At 42.1% G+C, this 24,002-nt stretch overlaps 1 protein-coding gene across 1 annotated transcript; it reads left to right on the top strand.

The window, feature by feature from the left end:
- Positions 1-511: 511 nt before the first annotated feature.
- On the top strand, positions 512-19,535 carry UTP25 (UTP25 small subunit processome component). Its single transcript, XM_056852606.1, has 12 exons — positions 512-631; positions 2,744-2,783; positions 4,644-4,893; positions 5,323-5,505; positions 7,279-7,367; positions 7,593-8,003; positions 8,705-8,924; positions 13,962-14,164; positions 14,922-15,104; positions 16,684-16,796; positions 18,087-18,332; positions 19,209-19,535. The coding sequence occupies exons 1-12, from the start codon at positions 522-524 to the stop codon at positions 19,453-19,455; spliced, it is 2,295 nt and encodes a 764-aa protein (XP_056708584.1). The 5' UTR covers positions 512-521; the 3' UTR covers positions 19,456-19,535.
- Positions 19,536-24,002: the final 4,467 nt, after the last annotated feature.

Raw genomic sequence — 24,002 nt, 5'->3', positions numbered from 1 at the left:
CCCACTGAGGTCAAACAGGTTAACTGTCAAGAAAATGCGTGTAGGATTTTTATCCCTAATCGATCATTTGTCCTGACTATTCGTTTAAAGCGTTCAACCTGGATCATAGGTACTTTGTTAAAACATCTGCAGCCGCAGGATCTTGCTTCATTGGAAACGCTTTGAAATGCACCCAGGCGGTTAAAAGTAGAAGTACTTCCCAATACAAGCTCTTAAAAAGAATATATTTAATGCTAATCTGTAATAGCAGGAATATTATTTTCTAAGCTTATATTTGGGGGGAAATGATTTTATAGCTAACAAGCCTTTACAATATCAAAGTAGCTGTGTTCGCTAACGACGCGCACTCGCCGCCGTACCCGCAACAAGCCGCTTTGCTACAGGCAAGCGCCTCTCCCTTTCTCCCGGAAGAGCGTAAAACGCCCAGTGTCGTAAAACCTAGAAAAGCGGCTAGCTTCCGACCGTAAACGGACAGGGCTGGGATTTCACGTGGCTCGTGGGAGAGGAGGACGCGGGTTAACATGGGGAAGAGGAAAGCTCGACAGCAACGCCAGCAGCTGATCAGCAACTTGAGTAAGAAGCAAAAGAAGCACCTCAAGGATTTCGGGGAGGAGCACCCTTTCTATGATCGGTGAGCTTGTGAGGGCTTCTCCGTCTCCCTCCTGTTGAAAGGCTGATGGGAGCGAGGACGTTTGTCCTCTTAGGCCAGTGTGGCCTGTGACGGATTCGCCGTGGTGTCTCTCTCGGTTGGGTTTCCTCCGGGATGCTTCGCTCCTGGAGAATACCGCTGTTAGCAAGGAGTTTTTAGCCGTGTGGTTTGAATGGCTTAGGGCGGATTTCGGTTGCCCTAAATTTCCTTCTCATCCCTGTATACTGAGCAGCGTAATGTTAAATTAATAGAGTAATCCTGTACAGAGTTGTTCCGATGTAAGCCCACGGAAATCGGTTGGTTTAGATTGCAGTGACTTTGCAAATGACTGTTCTGTAACAGTTAATCAGCATTTTTTTTGTTGCCTTCAAGTCGCACCTGTCTCATGGCAACCCCTAGGGTTTTCAAGGCAAGAGACATCCAGAGGTGTTTTGTCATTGCCTTCCTCCACATCACGACCTTGGCATTCCTTGGTGGTCTCCCATCCAAATACTAGCCAAGTCTGGCCCTGTTTAGCTTCTGAGATCTGACGAGATCAGGCTAGCATATACCCACCCTGCAATTTTTAATGATATTCACTTCTTTTCTTCCTGTTTAAAAGCATGGTCTTCCGTGAGGAGGACTCTAATTGGGATGTCAGGAATTGTGCTATTCAGTAGACCCTCCATTTATTAAAATATGCTCTATGCTTTATTTATTTACAAAGTATTATCTCTCCTTTCTGCCCTTACAAGGGCCACCAAGGCAGCTAACAATTTTAAACATACATGATAAAATCACATTTTAAAAACATTGAAATCAGCCCCCCCAACACATATCATTAAAACAATTACAAAACAGAGTTAAAATTCAGTCTGGAGAAGAGGAGGTTGAAGTGGAGCATGACTGCTGTCTTTAAGTATTTGATAGGCTGTCACTTGGAGGAGGGCAGCGAGCTGCTCCTGATGGCAGCACAGGATAGGACTTACCATAATGAATTTCAATTACTGGAGTTAAGATACTGGCTCAATATTAGGAAAAAATATTTTATAGTGTGTTGTTCAGCAGTGGAATTGGTTGCCTAGGGAGGTAGTGAGCTCCCCCTCACCAGCAGTCTTCAAGCAGCGGTTGGATGAACACTTGTCAGGGATGCTCTATGCTGATCCTGCATTGAGCAGGGAGCTGGACTAGATGACCTGTATGGCCCCTTCCAAATCTGATTCTATTCTGTATACAAAACATAAAAGCATTGGTTAGGAGGAAGGGATGATTGAGGGAATGCTAAACGAAATAAAAAAGACTTCCCCCACTAGTGGAAGATTGCTACAGAAGGGGACAGATGAATCTCCCTGGGAAGAGAGTTCCAGAGTTTTGGTGCTGTGACCCTCTCTTGGGTTGCCACCTGCCTGATCTCAGAAGGTGGGGGCACCTGAAACAGGGCCTCCAAAGATGACCATAGCGTGCGGGCAGATTCATAAGGGAGTAGGCAGTCCTTCAGGTATGTTGGTCCCAAACCATAAAGGGCTTTGAAGGTCAACACCCTCACCTTGAAGTACAGCCAGAAACAAATTGGAAGCCTGTATAGGTGGGCCAAGACTGGAGTTATATGGTCCTTATAACCCACTCCAGTCAACATCCTGGCTGCAGTGTTCTGTACCAGTTGAAAATTTCTGAACACTTTTCAGGGGCAGCCCCATGTACAGCACGTTGCAGTAATCTAATCTAGATGTAATTTAGACATGCATCATAGTGGCCAGATCTTTCCTACCCCGGAAAGGCCCCAGCTGGCTAACCAGTCGAAGCTGGTAACAGGCACTCATGGCTGCAGCTGCCACCTACTTAACCAACAGTAGGCCCAGGTCCAAAAGCATCCCCAGATTACAGACCTGTTCCTTCAAGGGGAGGGTAACCCCATCCAGAATGGGTGACACATTAAATCCTGGGTCAGACCTTGTTCTCACCATGAGCACTTTCATCTTGTTGGGATTGAACTTCCATTAATTAGCTCTCATGTACTCCAAAACTGCCTTGAGATAAATTTTCATTCTTATGCTTTGCTTTATCTCTGCAAACTGGGATGGTAAGGATGAATTATTGTCAATTATTTCCTTTTAGAGTTTCTGCAAAAGAAGAACCAGCTCAGGTTTCTGAACTGGTAAGAGAGTGTTTCCACCTTTTATTTATATCTCTTTTGATATTCATTTGCAAGTGAATGGGAAATGCCTTTGCACTGGATCTGGCTAATTCTGAGAGTCACCACTGGGGGGAAAGCAAAGTGTAAATAAATAAATCCTTATAATAGGATTTTTGAAAGGGCGGGAGAAGGTTGTCCATCCTCATTTTCCCCTTTAACAGGATTTAACCCCGGATACATTATCCCTTTTGGACAAGGTTGATACTTGTTCCGTGGCTGCAAAATATGCAATTTGGCATTTTGCACAGAACTCCATATCTAGAAGATTTCAGGGTTACCCTTTTCCTCATTAAATGATGTTTTGCTAGCATTCAGGGCTGCCAAGGAAACCTTGAAGATCAAAAGTCTAGAAGGCTGGAGTTGGTTTGGAATAGCTGCACTCCTGATCACCCTTCCCTGTTATATAGCTGGTCAGAATTTATTTATTTAGTATATTTCTGTGCTGCCTCCTCAAAGTACTGCTGAAGGCAGCTTACAGTTAAAACAATGTCACAATATAAAAACAAGCCATTGGACATAAACAGCATAAAAACTATCCATTCAAAAAACTGATAAGATAGTTAATTATCTAATTAAAAACCCGAGTAAAAAGTTATGTTTTGGCCTGGTGCTGGCAAGAAAGTAAAGTAGGTGCTAGGCAAGCTTCCAGAGGCAAGGAGAAGCCCTGGGAGAAAAAAACCTGGGAAAATCTGGAACAAACATATCCCCCACCTTTTTTTGAGGTGTTTTTTCAGTTTTTCCAATGGAAATATATTTCCATTGGAAAAAGTAATACATTTTCCAATGGAAAAACTGAAAATTTTGGAGAGTACTGAAAAAAAACTCGTATGAAATTGTTTATTTTTTAGACTATGTGAAGTGCTTTTAAAGACAAGGTGAGCATGCTGTAGACGTATACAGCTCTTAAATCCAAGAAACATTTCTGCACTAAGAAGGATACCTAATCTTCATGAGGGGAGCATCCCCAGGTTTCATCAGTTCTCAGCTGCTGCATGCCTTCTGTTGTCTTTTTGATCTGAGTCTTCCATTGTGGTTGATGCTTTCACCTCTCCCTCAAAATGCTGTCTTACATATGCCTACAAACCACTGACATACATACCTCCCAGGATTGTTGGGAGGATAGAATGTAGGAGAGGATAATGATATAAGCTGTTTTGGGCCCCGTTTTGGGAAAAAGCAAGTAAATATAGCTGAAGAGGGGGAGGCAGATATACGGTTGGTTGGGGTGTGTGTGTGTGTGAAGGAGAAAAGGAAGCAGAAATAGGTGAGAATATAGGGGCTTCTAGGAGGGAAAAAAGAGGAAATAGCATGGGGAGGGGGGTACAGCGGAAAGTGAGGTGCCCTTCACAAGTCATTGTGGATTCCCTACTGTGCAACCGGGCCTGGCCCAGCCAGGTGGCCAAAACAGTGCAGAGTTTTCACAGGAAGACGCTGCCAGGGGAAGGCAAGGAGGGAGACGGGGGGGAGGGCAGATAAAGGTAGGTTGGCTGATGGTTGGAAAGGAGGGAAGGGAAGAAAAAGAAGAAACAGTGGCAAGGAGGAAATGAGGTGCCCTCTGCAACTTACTACATGTGTTTTTACCACTATCCATTTAAAGAATGCAGTGTTAAAATGGAAATTGTATTGGTCAACAGTCTGTATGCTTTAGGTCCATGGTTCAAATCCTGACACCATCAGTTACAATGATCTCAGGTAGCAGGATCTCAGGTTGGGAGCCTGGCTGCAAAGAATAGCAAGCTTAATGTGCAGTGGTCTGACTTGATATAAGGCACTTCATATGCTATCTGTATGAAGTAATACATTTTTCTTTTTCATGTTTAGTCTGAGAATTCTGAGCCATCAGGTTCAGAAAGTGATGCAGACAGTGATTCAGAACAGGTCTCTGTGTATCACAAGTTACTGGCCACATTAAAAACTGCTCCATATTCAGACAATGAGGAGGAAGATGATGATGATGAATCCGAAGAAGGAAGTGACGAGGATCCTATAGTAACTGACACCGAAAAGTTCCAGGATGAGGGAGAAACAGGAGACGAAGATAGTAATGGTGACATTCCTGACCAAGAATCAGGTAATTGTGTTCATATCGCATTTTGGTTTATTTTTAAAGGGTTAGTCCTTGCTTACGGTTTTATTGCCTAATCTGTGGCATTTTATAGCAGCTATTATTACCAGTAATTGCATTGATCATTCCAGATTCTTCATATTCTTGTGGGGACCTGTTCTTGTGGGGACCTGTTCTTGTGGGGACCTGTTCTTGTGGGGACCTGTCTCTATACCATGCATAATTTTATAGACCTCTATCATGTCTCCCCTTAACCGCCTTCTTTCCAAGCTAAACAGCCCTTAAGAGGTTTAACTGCTCCTTATAGGGCAGTTGCTCTAGTCCTGTGATAATTTTGGTTGCTCTTTCCTGCACCTTCTCAACCTTGTCACTTAAGAGTAAAGCACTTGACAGAAACACAATCCATTATTCTTTTTTCTTCTTGATTTATCATAGATAAAGAAGCACCAGTGCAAAAAAATACCCAAGAAGAACCCGGAGGTGCAGATATTTCTAGTGACCTAAACAATGAAGAATTCACAGATGAGAAACATGAAGCTGAGTTTAGCCTGGAAACCAATTTTATAGAAGAGAGCACAGACCTGAAAGAAAGTTATTCTTCTCTGGAAGCTGCTAAAGGTAACTCTGCCCAGTGTGTTTGTCAAAAGGGTTGCCTGTAAACATTCAAGCCAGGTCTGCACAGCTTGAGACTCACCAAGCCACACCCAGCCCATTCGATAATATATGTGGCAGCCCAGTAGTGGCGACTTTGAACCTCCTGTTTTTAAAGCATGCTAGGGGACTTTGAGGCTGTCGTACTTTGGTCACATTATGAGAAGACAAGAGTCACTGAAAAAGACAATCATGCTAGGAAAAGTGGGAGGCAGCAGGAAAAGAGGAAGACCCAGCAAGAGATGGATTGACACAGCCCTCCATTTGCAAGACCTGAGCAAGGCTGTTAAAGATAGGACGTTGATTCATAGGGTCGCCATGAGTCGGAAGCGACTTGACGGCACTTAACACACACACACAGGGGACTGCACACAAGGGGTGTTGTCAGACGCAGTATGGTAGGTGGCATTTTATTTGCTGGTTTTAAAACTATGCCTCCTGATTGGAATGCTAAAAAGTAATCTGTTTGAAATATACGTTAACAGTTCAGTTGCCCCAAGAAAAGAACCCCCTGTCTGGTAAAGGTGTATCTTGCTTCCAGAGGATGCTTGGGGAAATGAGTTTTTGCAGTAGGGAATGAGCACTGATTCTACCTCTGTTTGAATCTTGTGATTTTTGGACTGTTTATAGCAATTGCAACAAGATGCTGGAAATGAAAGTTTCTAAGATATGTCAATTCCCAGCAGTTTTTAAGAAGCTGCCTGATCAGCAGTGGAATAAAGCTAAGAGCTTCCATAACAGCAAAGAAGCATGCACTCCAGTTACCCTTGCTTCATGCTGTAATGCTTGCCCAGATGGCTAATGGTTCTGGTTTCCTGGGGAGAGGGCATAGAAACGTTCTAAATAAGTTAATAAATATTCAGTTTGCCTATTATCCAGATGGCAGGAGGGGAAGAGTTCATAATGTGTGTGAAGTGGTCAAATTTCTGTGGTTTAAGCAGCACGGAAAAAAATCCAGTACTAGGTAAGCTACTTGGGGCTAAGAAGGCCAGGTCGCTCTAAATGAAATGAATGATATTTGCACTTTTCTTCTACTCCACCACCACCCTATACAGCTAGTAGCATTATAGCTGTTGTAATCAAGTTCTGTTGCTCTTTTAAGGGTGTTGAAATGCATTTTGTAACGTGCCCTTGAATGGAGGAAAATTGTTTTGTTTTTGCTTTTACTCCTAGATTTCACACTTAGAACCTTTGACATGCTTTAAGAATTAATTGTTTCTACAGAGGAGAGGGCTTATTATTTCCCGCTGATTAGCCTGTTTAAATGTTTCAGAATGGAGATTTAACTCCAGTTTTACTGTACAGCTTGCCGGTAAATATCCTTTTCCAAAGGCCTGCTCTCGATGTCCCCACTTGCAGAGGTGATGTGGGTAATAACCAGAGGCCAGGCTTTTTCAGTGGTTGCACCTCCCCTTTGGAATGCCTTTCTTCACCTTGAGGGTTGCCTGCACCTTTTAGGTGCCAGGCGGCAACCTGTCCTTTTATTCAGGCTTCTTCAGCTGTTTTTATGGTCTGCTTCTGGCCCAAGGACTGTTTAACAAGTAACATTTTAAATTGCTGAATGCTGTTTTTATGCCCTGTGCTTGTTTTTAATGGCTTTTTAAAATATCAACTTCTAACATAGTTGTTTTTATGCTTTTATTGTATTTTTACCTTGACAGCCTCCTCAAGCAGGTCTCTGGAGAGGCAACATGCACATTTTTCTAAATAAATAAAATATTCTTTTATCTCTTTCTACAGATCCGTTTAAGCGCCACATGGATGAAGAACTAAACAAAAAAGAAATAGATAACATTCTGGCACGTTTCAAATCTACCAGCCAGGTCAAGGTAATAATGTACTGATTTGAATCCCAAATTTGGTGTAGGATTTTTGGAATTGTTCCTCAGGCCTCATGAATCTGTTCAGTCTTAACATTTCTATGCTGTGCAGTCTGAAGTACTTAGATCCTGTTCTTCATTTGGTAAAAGATGAGGAGTAAAAACCTTCATAGTGATTGTGTGAGGAAATGGAAGTCGTGGTGTGTTTAACTTTACTGTGTTTTTCCCTTTTAGTGGCCAGCGCTGGGTCAGCTAGTGTTTTCTTCCACCTTGGAGAAGTTTGGAGTGATTAAACCTGATAAAGAAGTTGATGTGAAACACCTTCATTTGCACAGGCCCTTAGAATCCACCTGGCCAAAAGTTAACAGCCCATTGCTTTCCAATCAAGCTAAATCAAAAGATCAGCTATTTACCCCACTGCAAAAGGAACTCTTCTGCATTATGAATTCATACAAGGACTTGTTCTACCCAGAGAGGACTGCTTTAAGAAATGGAGAAGAAGTCCGTCATGTTTACTGCTTGCATGCCATGAACCACGTCCTGAAGGCCAATGCTCAGGTGCTCAGCAACAATGCCAAACGAAGGGACCAAAAACAAGATGTTGAGGATGATAGCTTCAGGGACCAAGGACTCACTAGACCAAAGGTGAAAAGGTTTACTGAATGTACAGTCATTGTATAGATCTTGCTGTGAAACTAAGCCTCTCAGTAGGCGTCTCGCAGCAAATGCCTCATTCAGAGCGCCCTGTGAACCCCTGACAAAGGGTGAAATTATAAAGCCACTCAACCAGGACCGCTCAACCAGGAAACATTGGCTTTGCTTGGCGTATTGCATGACCAGACACTCTAGACAAGCCAACTGTATGGGTTTGGTATTAGTGTCCAATTGAAGGTCATGTGATTTCACTCATAGATGTTGCCACCTCGTCTTGATTCTCCACAACCTGTTCCTTAGAGACCTAAATCTTTTTTCTGAACTTGTATGACCCTCCTGTGTCAACTATCTACGTCTTGTCTTAGAGGTTCTTAGTAATAGTTGCAAACTAGAACTGGTCACAATAATGTCTGAGGAGTTGTGGCCTAGAGAACTGGCCACCCAGAAGTCCTGCAAGTTATGTTCTGAATTTTGTTGGGGATGTCTGGTCAGCTAAAGCTAGCTTAAGGTCACAGCAGTAACTTCTTTAACAACCGTGAGGTCTTAACAGTGGTTTTAAAAATGACACCAAAACATCTACAGTGCAACAAACCTTGCATTTCTGTGCTTTTGTGGGAATTTGTCTTCCTCTCTTTGTGGTAACTTCTTGCACAAAACGGAATCACATTTGCATATTTCATTTCTCTGTACAGGTGCTGATAGTAGTGCCCTTCCGTGAGTCTGCTTTACGTGTAGTGCAGATTTTCATCAGCCTCCTTGAATCTGCGAGTAAAAAAAAAATTGATGTGAGTAACAAAAAACGGTTCAAGGGGGAGTTTGGCTCAGATCCAGATGAGAAACCTCCAAATCTGAAAAGGCCAGAAGACTATGAAGCTGTCTTTGCAGGGAACATTGATGACCATTTCAAGATAGGTATTGAAATTCTGTGCCTGGATTTGGTTCCTCCACCCCCCCACCCCATTTTTGAATCGCCATTCCTCCCAAGAACAGTCTGTATAGTTCTCTCCCGTTCCCCCCAATTTTGTCCTCCGCAAGCCTTTGAGGTAGGTTAATCTGAGAGACCACGATTGGTCCAAATCACCCAGTGAGCATTATGGCTGAGCCAGGCTTTGAATATGGGTCTCCTGGGTCTTTGATAGTTTAACTACTGCTCCGCATACTCTTAGTTTTAAAAATGTCATACGGTTTAAAAAATATAATATAAAGTTCGAAATGTCTGCTTGGGTTGATTCTTTCCATGGTTTGTGGCTTTCATAGAATGTCTCTTCTTGCCATTTTGGGCTTTTAGAAATGTGTTCAACCCATGTATTGATCCTACATGTGTATTCTGGCACAAACATATATTATGCATCCACAAAGTGAAGACCTGTCCTGAAGTCTTCTGCTATGGTATAAAGGACTGTGGGGCACACGCCAGTTTCACATGGCCCTGCTCCTTCCTAGCTACCACTTGCGTGCCTCTCTTATAGGCCCAGTACCTCTTAGGAAGAGATGGGACAAGTGTCAGAAAGCATGAAAGGTAGCTGGAGAACTGGATAGCAAATGGGAAAGGTCATAGGTCAGTGGTAGGCCACATCTTTGACATGCGGAAGGCTCCGTTCTTGGCATGTCTACTTAAAGGTTCTCAGTACCAGCTGGGAAAAATCCTTCTCTGCTTGAGATGCTCTGTTAGTCAAAGTGGACCGTAATGAGCTGGATAGACCAGTGTACTGAGGCAGCTTTATGTGTTCAGATGAAGTTGCCAAATTCTGATGCACATCAAAGCAATGCACACTTGAATGCTGCACTTGTCATTTGAATACACATTGTGGGTGCATTTGGGTGGGGATGCTGGTTGTTATTCTGGAATTGTTTGGTATCACAAGAAAACAAAATTAAAATTTGATTGCAGTAGTAAGGCCATTGGTTTGCCTTGTTAGCCATTTATCTGGGGTGTGGCTGGGGGAACAACTGCCAGAAATCTCCGTCAAGAAATTCCATTGCTTTGCAAAATAGTAACTGTTATTAGAATGCTTGTCATTCCTGCAGAGCTCTCATGCGTACCAGAAAGGTGCAGGGATTCTAGATGTTGGCTGAGCAGAAAATGTCAAGACTATTTCAAAAACTGCAATTTCATGCTGCTTTGTCAGTGTGCTATGCAGAGAATTTGCCTGCGGCTCGATGCCTAGAACTCTTACTATGAAAAGCCAGTCTTCAGACTTAATATTACTTGAAAGGATTGTGTTGCGAAAGGCGGTGGGCAACACAGTGAGGCAAGTGGTGCTTCATTACCATTGCTGACGGTCTTCATTTTAATTTAAGTCAATTTACCCCAGGATTCCCTTCCAGATTCCCTCTTAGAAGCGTCTCTTATCTGCTTACAGGCCATGCTGAAATCGGTTGAGGGATTCCCATAGCTGCCGTCACCAGCACTGTTAGAGTTCATTTTTGGGATACCCTAGTGCCTCATAGGCATTGCAGTAAAATATTCTGTGCTCAGCTAGTGTGTTAAAGGTTATGCCTCCTGTAGGTAAAGATCCCCTGTGCAAGCGCCGGGTCATTCTTAACCCATGGGGTGATGTCACATCCTGACATTTTCTAGGCAGACTTTGTTCACGGGGTGGTTTGCCAGTGCCTTCCCCAGTCATGTTCCCTTTACCCCCAGCAAGCTGGGTACTCATTTTACCGACCTCTGAAGGATGGAAGGCTGAGTCAACCTTGAACTGGCTACCTGAAACCAACTTTCGTCGGGATCGAACTCAGGTCGTGAGCAGAGCTTTGGACTGCAATACTGCAGCTTACCACTCTGCGCCACAGGGCTTCTTAATACTTTTTATAAAACTCAAGGGCCAAGTTAGTTATGACCCTGGGAAATTCTTGAATGATCTCAGGTCGTGAGCAGAGCTTTGGACTGCAATACTGCAGCTTACCACTCTGCGCCACAGGGCTTCTTAATACTTTTTATAAAACTCAAGGGCCAAGTTAGTTATGACCCTGGGAAATTCTTGAATGATCCGTTTCATGGAGAGTAGCAGCATGGGGATTCAGGTCAGCATTGCGGGGTGGTGGTGGTGAAGAGAAGGGATTTAACCCTTCTCCTTCTGCAGAGTTCTGCAGATTGCAAGTGACGTACATGCACTCTCCATGTTAGTCTAGTCACAGGCCAGTTACAACCTTCAGGTTAGAATCTTTTAGGAGGAAAATTGAAGTATTTATTTATTTACTGTTTCCACTTACTTCCCCGCTCTTCCCAGCCAAAAACTGGGTTCAGAGCGACTTATGCAGTCATATATAGATGGCAGCTTGCACACAGTCATATTTTACTATCAATCAAGAACCTTTATTGGCATAAAAAAGAAAACATTTAGCTAATACTGTAACACATTGAAGAGCTATTTTAGGCCAAATGAATTGCAATCATACCGACAAGGAAATTAGCCACAGCTTCATATTTTACTATGTGGGTGCTTTAGTCCCAGAGAGCCATCATGCTGTGAGTCCAGCAAGCAAAGTTCATTGTCAGAATCAAACAGATTTATTGTTTATCCTTCAGCTCACTAAGAAAGCATACGGTAGCTGCTTCGAGAGCCCCAGAGGACCATATGTCTTATTAGAGAGATGTGAAGAAATTAAGCGTAGGCATCTACAGGTGGCTTTTAGAGATGGTCATTTATTTAGAAACTAACTAGGGATTCATGCAACTTTCACAGGAGGCTATCATATGTAGCATCTAGACATGAGGTAACGCAGATTTCACCACGCCTCCACAACCAGCTGGGACATGTTAACAGTTTGTCATACCACATGGCTGGATGCTACAGATGACTGGGTCCCTAGGTGGTTGTATATATTTCTTGCTGAATTAACAGATGGTCACCAAGTGTTCTTTATTGAAGAGTGAGGCAGAGCAAGTAGGTTGCAGGAAAAATAAGCCATGGTTTGAGGGATGGGGTGGGCATGGTTGGTATAAGGCTTTTTTTCCAGTTGGTGGTATCTAGTAACTGTTTGGCTACTTTATTGATCCTGTAGTGTGTAGATAAATGACCTTGGTGCAGAGTGGCATCACATATACAGTTAATTGTGGAACTGGTTAAGAATACAACTAACCCTATCCAACCAAGCAGAGTACTTACAGTGAGGGAAAAAAGTATTTGATCCCCTGCTAAATTTGCCCGTTTGCCCTTTGACGAAGAAATGACCAGTCCATAATTTTAATGGTAGGTTTATTGTAGCTGTGAGAGACAGAATAACAACAGGAAAAACCCCAGAAACCCAGAAGACAAAAGTCAGAGATTGATGTGCATTATAATTAGTGAAATAAGTATTTGATCCCCTATCAACCAGCTGGGTTAGGGTTCTGCTGTCGACAGAAGCAATCAATCCATCAGATTCCAAACTAGCCACCATGACCAAGACCGAAGAGCTGTCCAAGGATGTCAGGGACAAGACCTGCACAAGGCTGGACTGGGCTACAAGATTATTGCCAAGCAGCTTGGTGAGAAGGTGACAACCCTAACCCTAACTGTCAACCTCCCTCGGTTTGGGGCTCCACGCAAGATCTCATCTCGTGGAGTTGCAATGATCATGAGAACGGTGATGAAGCAGCCCAGAACTACACGGGGGGAACTTGTCAATAATCTCAGGGCAGCTGGGACCATAGTCACCATGAAAACAGTTGGTAACACACTACGCCGTGAAGGACTGCGATCTTGCAGAGCCCGCAAGGTCCCCTTGCTCAAGACAGCACATGTACAGGCCCGTCTGCAGTTTGCCAATGCACATCTGAATGACCCAGAGGAGAACTGGGTGAAAGTGTTGTGGTCAGAGGAGACCAAAATCGAGCTCTTTGGCATCAACTCAACTCGCCGTGTTTGGAGGAGGGGGAATGCTGCCTATGATCCCAAGAAAACCACCCCCACCATCAAACATGGAGGGAGACATATTATGCTTTGGGGGTGTTTTTCTGCTAAGGGGACAGGACACCTTCACCGCATCGAAGGGACGATGGACGAGACCATGTATCGTCAAATCTTGGGTGAGCACCTCCTTCCCTCAGCCCAGGGCATTGAAAATGGGTCGAGGATGGGTATTCCAGCATGACAATGATGCAAAACACACGGCGAAGGCAACAAAGGAGTGGCTCAAGAAGAAGCACATTAAGGTCCTGGAGTGGCCTAGCCAGTCTCCAGACCTTAATCCCATCGAAAATCTGTGGAGGGAGCTGAAGGTTCGAGTAGCTACACATCAGCCTCGAAATCTTACTGACTTGGAGAGGATCTGCAAAGAGGAGTGGGACAAAATACCTCCTGAGATGTGTGCAAACCTGGTGGCCACCTACAAGAAACGTGTGACCTCTGTAATTGCCAACAAGGCTTTTGCCACCAAGTACTAAGTCATCTTTTGCAAAGGGATCAAATACTTATTTCACTCATTATAATGCACATCAATCTCTGACTTTTGTCTTCTGGATTTCTGGGGGTTTTCCTTTGTTATTCTGTCTCACACAGCTACAATAAACCTACCATTAAAATTATGGACTGGTCAGTTTTCGTCAGAGGGCAAACGGGCAAATTCAGCAGGGGATCAAATACTTTTAAAACTCACTGTATGTGGGAAATGTGACCTAATTTGGATAGTTAGAAGTCCCTACTCAACTGTATACGGGAGTATTTGGGGCTACTAGGGTGCTCCCAGCACAGCCGTGACTTTGAGGAGGTACTGATTGAATCAGTCCTTCCATTTGGGGCTTGTACACATCACCACAGTGAGTTTGTGCGGTAACAACCTGTTTTTTCCTGTCTAAACTATGTCTTGGTCCAGAGAAGAACAATTTTTAACTGCCAAGCTGCAAAAGGTGGTAGCGGTGGTGAGGGGATAATAAAGTATTTCTGGGTACATACACAGAAAGCTTTTGTGGTTGGATGGATAACCACTTGATGATGTAATGGTGTTTCTGTGTGTCTGGGGCAGGTGTTGCTGTTCTTCAGAAGAGTGTGCGACTGTATGCACCATTTTATTCCTCCGATGTCATCATCGCTTCTCCCCTTGGCCTGAGGACTGTTATTGGAGCTGAGGGGGAAAAGAATAGAGACTACGATTTCCTTTCATCGATAGAAATGCTTATAATTGATGAAGCTGACATTTATCTGATGCAAAACTGGGAGCATGTTTTGGTAATGGCTATTCCTTTCTCTTTTTGGCATTTCATTTTGTGAATATGGTTAGCTACATGTACAATATGACAAGCAGGCAGTAGATCCTAGCTTCAAAATTATAACAGTTTGATTCAAATTGTGCGCTCTTATGTTTTTGGTGTTGGTTCCCCCCCCCCCCCCATAGATACATTCTTCAAGATGAAGCTTGTCAGTCAGCGTTTTTAGCCATTGAGAAACAAATATAGCAACTGAGCCACCTTCTGAGGGCAAGACTTATGAAAGGGAAAGGCTTATGAGAAGGCAAGGCTTATGTACTAATTACATGGAACCTTACAGAGTTCCATAGGGAAAGGCAGACAGGTCTTTGCCTCTAAGAAGTATAAAATCCAAAACAGATAATGGAGGGGCAGCTGAAGTAGACTAACCCAGGCGGGCTTATCTTTCCAAAAATGGTAGAGGAGATTTTTCAGGGGGGTGGGATGATGGTATTGGAGAAACATAAGGAATTCGGAAAGCTATGTTAACAATGCTTATGTTCTTTGATTGGTCAATATTGTTTCATTAGTTTTAGAACAGTAAAGCTAGCTAAATATTTTTAACCTTTCTAAGGATAACTTTGGTTTGTCCAAAGTGCAGTTGTAATAAAGCGGCATAGCTATGGATTCTGGTACTGGCACATCATGTTCTCCAATTGTGAACTTATTTGGGTTTTCCTCCCAGTTTTCCTTTTTCTGCAAGATGAATAATGTGCATCTTTACTTCGATATGTCCACAGCACCTTCTGGCCCACATTAACTTGTTGCCTTTGGAGTCTCACGGGGTGGATTTCTCGCGGGTGCGAATGTTCAGCCTGAATAACTGGCCCAAGTACTATCGGCAGACGCTGCTGTTTGGCGCCCTTCAGGATCCACAGATCAACTCAGTCTTCAATAAGCACTGTTTGAATTACCGGGGACAGGTGAGTTTGTGGACAATGTAGGAGGTTTGCTAGCTTTGCACCATTCAAAATACTTAGTCCTATGTTCATGCTAAATCCTCCCATCTCAAAATGTATGTTAAAGTTACCAGCTAAGCTGACTGTAGGCAGTTGCTGTCCCCTTCCAGTAGTCATTACTTATGTCTCCTTTTGCCACTGACGGGACCACTTTGGAGAATTGATTACTTTGGCCTGCCGCTTTGATCAGTTCCTCTGAGTTGATCTTCATGAAAACTAGGTGCTGGTAGAGGAATACTGAAACCTCAGATGGTTTGCGTTTATATACAACTGTGATAGGCTTAAAAAAATCCAAATGAATAATGTAGTTATTAATTTTTATATATTTCAAATATGTACATTCTGCTTTTTTTAAGCCTTGAAGGCTGCTTATATGTGTCAACTAGCTGTACCCCAAAAATCTAGCTGTTGCATATACAAAATTTCATCAGCTAAATCAGCCAAAAGAAAAATGGTAGAGGAAGGCAGCATTTCCCCCCCCCCCATCAGTAAATTACATAAAGCAGTTTTCATGGTTTCCAAGAACATAGAATAAAGGCAGCCCTGTTCTTGTTAGTGTGAGGGAATGGTTTGGATGTGACACATGCATTTTCCCATTAAAGTGAAGCGGACAGTCCCATGTTAGTCAAAGTACATACATGCATGGTAAAGCCACTGGATTTATTTATTGAAAATATTTCATTCCACCTTTCTCCCAGGAATTTGGGACCCATGACAGGTTCAGGTCCTACATATCTTCATCTTTTGTTTGTTTTTAAACTTTTATATTCTGTACACTTGATCTATTGATTGCCAAGATACTTAACAATTTATAAAAGCACCTAAAATATTTAGGCCTGTAGAGGAATACCATCAAAACAAATACCTGCCCACAGATTCTCAGTCAAAACATCACGCAGTAAAAGAAATGAGACTGTGAAGAAAACGGGATAAATTTAACTGGCTAGGTTGGAGGGAAAAGGTGTCGTGCACAAAATCTGTGCACAGGTGAAATTTTGTAGGGGAAATCTGGAGAGGTTCAGACACCAGATTCAATATTTGAACATGTCAGTTTCATTAACTTGGAAAAGTCAATTAAGTGGGGACATGACAGAGGTAAGGAGAGAGTGCAGAGATATTTCCTTCTCAAAAATAACAGCAGGCCTGAATTCAGTTGGCAGAAGGCTCAGGACAGCCAGAAAGCCAATTCTGTCTTCATGCCCTTCTTAATTAAATTGTGAATTAAATTTTTAACAGATCAGTCATGACCACTAACTTAGGTAGCTTTTAAAAGATGTGGAGGCTAGATCATTGAACCAACCAAAATAACTGTGATGGAACCTCCATATTCACATGTAGTATGTTCCTAAATGCCAGATACGGAGGATAAGCAACACGGGTAGCCAGGTTGACCTGATTCTGTAGCATCTGGTGGCCGTCGGGTGAAAAAATTCTGGACTAGATTTGACTGACCTAGTCCAACAAGGCAACTTTTAAAAACAGAAGACAGCTGTAAACTCTTAGTCTAATGTTTTTGTTTCGCTGTTCCAATTGCTTCTTACAGGTAGCAGTGAGGAATGTACCATTGATAGGTTCCATCAGTCATGTTGTCGTGCAGCTTCCTCATGTTTTTCGGAAGCTAGAAGCTGAAAATTCCGTTTCTGTAATCGATGCAAGGTAATGTGGCACCAAGCCATTTATCCCGTGCTTCACCGAAGACTTCGGATTTTGCATTCAGCGGAGTGTAGTGCACTGGAAAGAGGATGTCTTTAGTGCTTAATTTAAAGCTTACTTCCATCACTTTCCTATTGGATCATGATAAGAGTTCTGTGTATTTCTGAATCTTTTGCTTGCTATATTCATAGAAATCTTCCAATTTGCCTCTCTGCACCATGGCCTTCAGTTTCCATATGGGCAGAATTCACATCTTTGTGTAAAGGGCAGTGTTAAATTGATGGTACTGTATAAAGTCAGTCTGAAAATCACATCCTAGAAACAATTTCCCCAGTCCCAGATGTATGAGGGTTGATGATTGCTACTTAGGGGTGGCATATACATCATTCTAATGACTTGCTGCCGGATGTATAAACAGACATCATTGAAAAGACATGCCTCTTTGGTGAGGAGATACAAAAGTTACACCTGTGGTGGTTCCTTCATACCGTCTGGCCATCACTGGATCCTGCCGTCAAGTTGTGCATGTGTGAACCAACTCTTTGTCATGAAATCAAGGGGGAGGTGTTTTCCTAGGTGGTGTTTCTGGCCCCAGTCACTGAGAACAGGTTCCAGAGTTGGCTGTAGGAAGAGTTGAATCTAATGTGAAGAATCAATACATATGTTAACTCTGGACGTGTGGAGGCCACCAAAACAGTTCCCTTATGACAAGTGCTCTTCACTGCAGAAGTGACTTATGAGAGCATCTTAACACACGGATCACTGCCGTTGGAGTGTCACCATGCTCCTACCAAAACTCACATTTCCACACAATGGCAGACGTTGAAGACTTTCCATGAAGATCGTGGTTTTGGCTCGTGGCCTGTGCACTGACCCTTAAAGGTAAAGGTCCCCTGTGCAAGCACTGGGTCATTCCTGACCCATGGGGTGACGTCACATCCCGACGCTTACTAGGCAGATTTTGTTTATGGGGTGGTTTGCAGTGCCTTCCCCAGTCATCTTCCCTTTACCCCCAGCAAGCTGGGTACTCATTTTACCGGCCTCGGAAGGATGGAAGGCTGAGTCAACCTTGAGCCAGCTACCTGAAACCAGCTTCCGTTGGGATCGAACTCAGGTCATGAGCAGAGCTTAGATTGCAGTACTGCAGCTTACTACTCTGCGCCACGGGGCTCAGCACTGACCCTTAGCAATATTTTATTTGGAATTTTCTTAAATACATTATTGACATTCTATTCCCCTGCCTGTTTGTATCCAATTACATGTATCTAATTGCTATCTCATTTTCTTAACCAGGTTTCATTTTTTCATCAACAATGTGTTGCCCGAGTATCGAGATGCAGTTATGTCACACACCCTCATTTACATCCCGTCGTACTTTGACTACGTGCGTCTTCGGAACTACTTTAGGAAGGAGGACCTGAGTTTTATGCAAATTTGTGAATACACAAATAAATCAGGCATTTCCAGAGCAAGGCACTTCTTCTTAAAGGGACAGAAGCAGTTTCTAATTTTCACAGAACGCTTCCACTTTTATAAAAGGTAAGTTGGGTTAACCTTGAGGACAGGTCTATTGTGAAAGAGGAGCATGAGGTCATCATTACACTTGCTCCAGTAAACCGAATAATGTTTCTTAGGTTGTGAGTTTGTAGGGACCTGTTAATTTCTGTACCGTACCTAGTATATTTAGGTAGCATCATAACCAATAATTTATTATGATACATCATAATTAGCCTTGCTACTATACAAGAAGACTCTTGAAATATAGGTTAAAATATTATGTGCTTTAAATGGTTCAGATTCTGAATCTCTTTCTGGGATAGATTTTCTTCCCATGAGGAAATGAGTCCTTGTCGGATAGAGATGGTGTGTATTTCCTTTTGTGGCAGGAAGCCAGGTGACATTTGATGGACAGTAGTTGGTTAGTAACGGGTTATGGATTTAAATCTTTCACCTGGGCATTGGCATTCCCTTTCCTGGACTGGATGCATCATGCAAGCCTGCTGGAACTTTCAAAAGTAGAGGCTGGTCAAGAGAGATGTCACTCCATTTGTTCCCCTGTTCCCGGACCTTGGCTTGTTCACTTCTGACAGGGTGTCTGGATCTTTTAACCCTTTCTGGCCCACCCAGGATAGTTAAACTTTAACGTATCATGAAACGAAGTGAAGCAGTTTAAGTATTCTCGGGCCAATGGATTTGCTGGTCACTGCTCTACAAAAGCTGATTCTTGTCCACATTACATTGTACTCCTGCTCGCACTAAAGCAAACACTCTCAAATGTCACTGTCTGTCTGGATGTCAGTATATTAAGGATTGAGCATGTAAATCAGTGCACAGTTTTTCAGCTTTGGAAAAAGAAAATCTATATTAACCCGCTGCAGTGTGTTTTACTATTTGAGATCTTTTCTTCTGATACAGGTACACCATTAGAGGCATCAGGAACCTTATTTTTTATGAACTTCCCACCTATCCACATTTCTACAGTGAGGTCTGCAATATGATGAAGTTGGCAGACGGTGAGGAAGAAGCGACGTTGACCTGTACGGTGCTTTATTCAAAATACGATGCCCAGAAGCTGGCTGCTGTGGTGGGTGTAGAGCGGGCTGCTCAGATGCTGCAGTCTTCCAAAAATGTGCACCTTTTTGTCACTGGGGAAACCGAGTGAAGCAAGTGATGGACTCCCATGGTAGCTCCTGTGATGACTTTGCCTAATATTTTTGGGCTTGTGTTTCTTCTATTACAAATGATAGGAGATACAAGTTATTCGTATGTGATACCTTTGTTTTAAAAAGGCTCATTTTGCAAGTGTGGATGTAAATAAAATACCAAATAAGTGGGCATTTCTTCATGTTACATTTTTCCTGGGCCACCATTTGTGGCACCTGGATCCACTGCTTTTGCTGCTGTCTGGAAAAGTAAATTCTTTTGTTTTTATGTTGGATTTTCTATTGTGTTTTTATGTTGGATGGCAAAGACACCTTTTTGGGGGGTATCTCATTTCCTTCCTCACATACTAGTTTACCTGAGGAGAAACAGAAAATTCCCCTGTGGATGAGGGACGAGAAGCCATAAATCAATCAAGATACATACTCCATAGTGGTGAAAGTCTATAGTGTTCATTACTCAGTTCAATTAAAGTGGCCAATAGATTAAAATAGGAATCAGACCTTGACCCAAATCTGCATCCCTGAGAGGGACTGTTTGACCCCATAGCTGCCAGATGGGAAAAAGGGGTGTGTATGGAGGCAGTGGGGGATGTTACCGTGACCCGTGCCAGCAAGTGGGATGGGGGGAGACACCATTCTCCAATCTCTGCTCGAAGTGGCCCTCCTGTGAAATTCATGGTTGACTAGGAACAGTTCAGTGCCAAGAGAGATACAGGCAATCATTCTCTGAAAGACTCCCAGTATATCAAACACGAGAGATCTTATGTAAATACAGATCTGTCATAAATACAGCCTGTCTGCATGTTGCTATCATAGTCCAATAGGATTGGTCACCTTTTAAAATTTGTAGTGTCCATAGTGTAAGTATCCTTTGAATGTCAAAATAGTCCTGCAGAGACATGGGTCGCTGGTCTGTGTGTTTAGTTCTAAGCTAACTAGTTGTATATAACTCATTCTGTTAGAGTAGGAACTAAATACCAATAAATAAAGCAATTCTATTTAAACAGCATAACTAGTGCCAGTTTTTTTTTTTTATTGTGGTGCTAACTTTCTAAATACTTGCAAACTTCCCAGTCTGAATCATGGTCAGGGATATAAAAGCAGACAGCTAAATAAGGATTAAAGGGGTTTTTTTTCTTCCTTTCCACAGGATGTACTTATCACAGATGAGATTCTGTCCTCTGAAGAGCCTAAAGTAGGATAGCTACTTAGGGAGATAAACATGAAGTAATTTGAAAGCAAAGTATGTTGCCTTAAAGAATCATAGCATCAGTAGGCACTTTGTCTTATTGAAGACATTCAATTCTGGTGGATTTTTTAAAACCAGAGCTTTAAAAAAATTCCCCTAAGATCATCAAAACTTAGTTGTGTAGTTCAGACATTTGGGCCTGTGGTAATGCACTTTTGTGTGTTTGAGGATGGACTTTGTCTTCAGGGGTGTGTGATTGATCCATGGAGAAAGCTAAAGTGCACCTCCAGAGAATTCATAGAGCATACTGCAGAGCTATCTACATTTGGAAGCATGAGTGCTTGAATCGTTGCATCTAACAGCGCAGCAGCGAGTCTTGTCCTTGACCAACAGCGCAAGAGTGAGGCTTGTCAATTGCACACAATGCAACTGACAACAGCACTGCAGAGATTCTTGTTAATTGCATGGTTAAATGCGACTGAAGAAAACCTCTCTTGAAATAGGACTTACTGGTTTCCTATCTCGCAACCCAGAGGTTTTGGTAACTGATTTAGTTCATAGACTATATCTGTTTGATGTCAGTCACATAGAACTACACCTGTTGGATGTTTGCAACACAGAAGTTTTGGTAACTGATTCAGTTCATGGACTATACCTATTGGATGTCAGTCACCTCCAAGTTGTTTTTTCATGGTCCGTTCCTTCAAAGACCATACTTGAAGCCTCTGCAGTACTTTGCAGCATAGAGGACTTGGCAAATTGAGGTGGTCCATGAGTATGCTGTCATGGCTAAACTAATAGACCAATATCTCAGGAAAAATGGAATGTTTTATATACATATATGGCTGTACGCTAAGGAGAAAATTGAAGCAAAAAGGAAGGGGGAAGATTGAAGAGAAAAATGTTTTATATGAATTTTCTATGAGGCCAATGAAGAGAAAAACAAAAATAAGATATACTTTAAAGGTAATGCAATGTCATTTAGCAAAGAAGTAAATCACCAGAACAGAAATCTAAATAATAAATTGTATGTAGAGATGTTACACTGATAACTGTTTTATATATGATGTAATGCTAATAAAATTATTTAAAAATTTAAAAAGGGTTTAATACTTGAAATATAGGAGACCAATACATAGATATGAAGAATTACTGCTTCTTTGCTCTGACTAGGTATCTAGTTTGCAGAGATGGAACACAGAAGGCTTCTGAAATGTTGGGGAAATAGGGAAACACCACCCTTTCCCCCCAGTCAAGGCTACAGTGCTGAATGCACATTGGGTTTTATGAATGCAGCAAATCTCTAAATGCTACCAAGTTAATAATTACTTGACACTGAAAACAGTCAATTGTATCATAAGGGAGTGATATATACCACAACCATATTGCAGTTTCCTTCTTAAATGGTCTCAGTTAATAGAGGTTACGGTCATGCATGTAATACCAGATAATATCAGCAGAGTTCAAAAACACTGATGGCTTGGTCATATGTATATGGGCCTGTGTTGTAGTTTTGTGTGTGATGCTCTATTGAACTGTGATGAGCTAAACTTATGGGCCTGTGTAACCACAGTCAGGTGGCTACAGCTCCATTCACTTGTTGAGATTCTATTCCATTTTTCACCTTCTGTTTCCTGTAGTGTATGACTTTTAGATGTGCAAAGGCAGAACTGAAAGCATTCTGTTACTTAGAAAATGCTAGTCTGTCCAAATCTTCATCTGAGAGGGTTGTACTCTTTTGCTGGCAGTCACTGTAATAAATCTGACATCTGAGGGGGCAAATGACTTTCTCTAGGCAGAAAGAAAGCAGGCTTAAAATGTATCAGGAACAAATATTTATTCAGGGATGATTTATGCTGCTGTTCTTTGTATCTGCAAAGTAAAAAAGCACTTGGAGACATTAGCCATATGTTTTTAGGCATGATCATTTCTTAAAGGTCCATTGTGTCTTGGTGCAAGGAATGATTGGAAAAATAAATAATAATAATAATGAAAGCTGACTCCTTGGGACCTTTTCTCTTCTTTTGACCTGAGGAGAACTGCCCCTTTGGCTTAGCTGATTTGACCTTACTCTGGCTCCTTAGAGCCTATTAAGCTAAGTAATACAATATTAACATTGTCGTCTTAGAGCACGGTGGAAAGCTGAATTTGGCATCAGGGATGTGTGTTAATTACCTGGGTAATGAAAGCTAATGAAGCCAAGGTCCAAAACATTTAAAACCACTACTTCATGAATCCTTACTCCTGGAATGATAACAAAAGCCAGTAAAAATTTTTGGTGCCTTTGTAAAATATACCATCTTCCCAGGAAGCTTAAGTTCAACTTTTACAGACTATACAACTCTGTGGTCTTTAAATATAATGCTATTATTAAGGTTGGGTTGACACTTTTAGATGCCAAGACCAAAGTAGAACCAGCACTCAGAACCAGAACTTGAAACCAATTTATACCACTATGAAGCATCTGAAATGATAATACTGTGCATGCTGGCTTTCTGCTACCGTAGATACTTTATCTAGCTTCTGGCTTGTTGCAAACACCCAGATTTTGCAAAAAGTTGATTCTGTTCCAAGTGGCTGGTCATGTACCAGCCGACTCCTGACAGGTAACTCACACATGAATCAATGCACTGTTTGACTTGTCACTCCCTTTGCTAATACAGTAGTACTTGGCAGTAGGTACAAATGCTTGATAGAGTCCTTATGCCATCACATGAACCACTATTTTGAATGTGACACATTTCTTATATTGTCCATATGTCAGGATAGGAAAAGTATGTAAATTGTGTCTGCATGTGAAGGCTATACATGCCTAGGAATGCTAGTTTGGCCCATGGTCTCATGATAGCCCTCTTATAATACCGGAATGTAATTTGAGCACAATTCCATATTTCAAATTTGGACACTAACTTACCCCATGGACCTGTTTGCAAGGGAGGGCTTCAGGAAAAATACAACTCACATATAAAATGAGGTTTCATAAACTTTATGCTATATTGGTAATAAGGTATATTTTTACTTTTTAAATTTATTTAAATTTATAGCCTGCCCTTATTCTTGGCCAAGCCATGTCAGGCCGGGTAACAACAGTTCAGTAATAGTATAATAAAACTATAAAATCTTCCAATAAAATTTTAAAACAACATAACAATATTAATTTATATATAAATATATCAAGATGGAGCTCATTCAAGTCATAATAACCACTGAAGGCCCAGCACAGCAGACGATATATCCCATGCCAGGAAAATACAGCGGGCTTAGAAAGGTGTAACTCTGCTTAGGATTGCACTAATAGATAGAAATTTTGTCATATCCGAAATGACCTTCAGTAAAAGGTAAGGCAATACGATCAAC

This window comes from Euleptes europaea, chromosome 7, assembly GCF_029931775.1.
Source record: "Euleptes europaea isolate rEulEur1 chromosome 7, rEulEur1.hap1, whole genome shotgun sequence".
NCBI classification, from domain to species: Eukaryota; Metazoa; Chordata; class Lepidosauria; order Squamata; family Sphaerodactylidae; genus Euleptes; species Euleptes europaea.
Note: the sequence above shows the minus strand (reverse complement) of the source record. Positions and strands in the feature narration are given on the sequence as shown.

Bases quoted from the DNA above. Each gene is read 5' to 3' on its own strand.
- UTP25 (XM_056852606.1), top strand. From the start codon at position 522: ATGGGGAAGAGGAAAGCTCGACAGCAACGCCAGCAGCTGATCAGCAAC. The intron at 7,368-7,592 runs GTAATAATGTAC...TTTCCCTTTTAG, and splicing joins AATCTACCAGCCAGGTCAAG to TGGCCAGCGCTGGGTCAGCT. The intron at 15,105-16,683 runs GTGAGTTTGTGG...TGCTTCTTACAG, and splicing joins GTTTGAATTACCGGGGACAG to GTAGCAGTGAGGAATGTACC.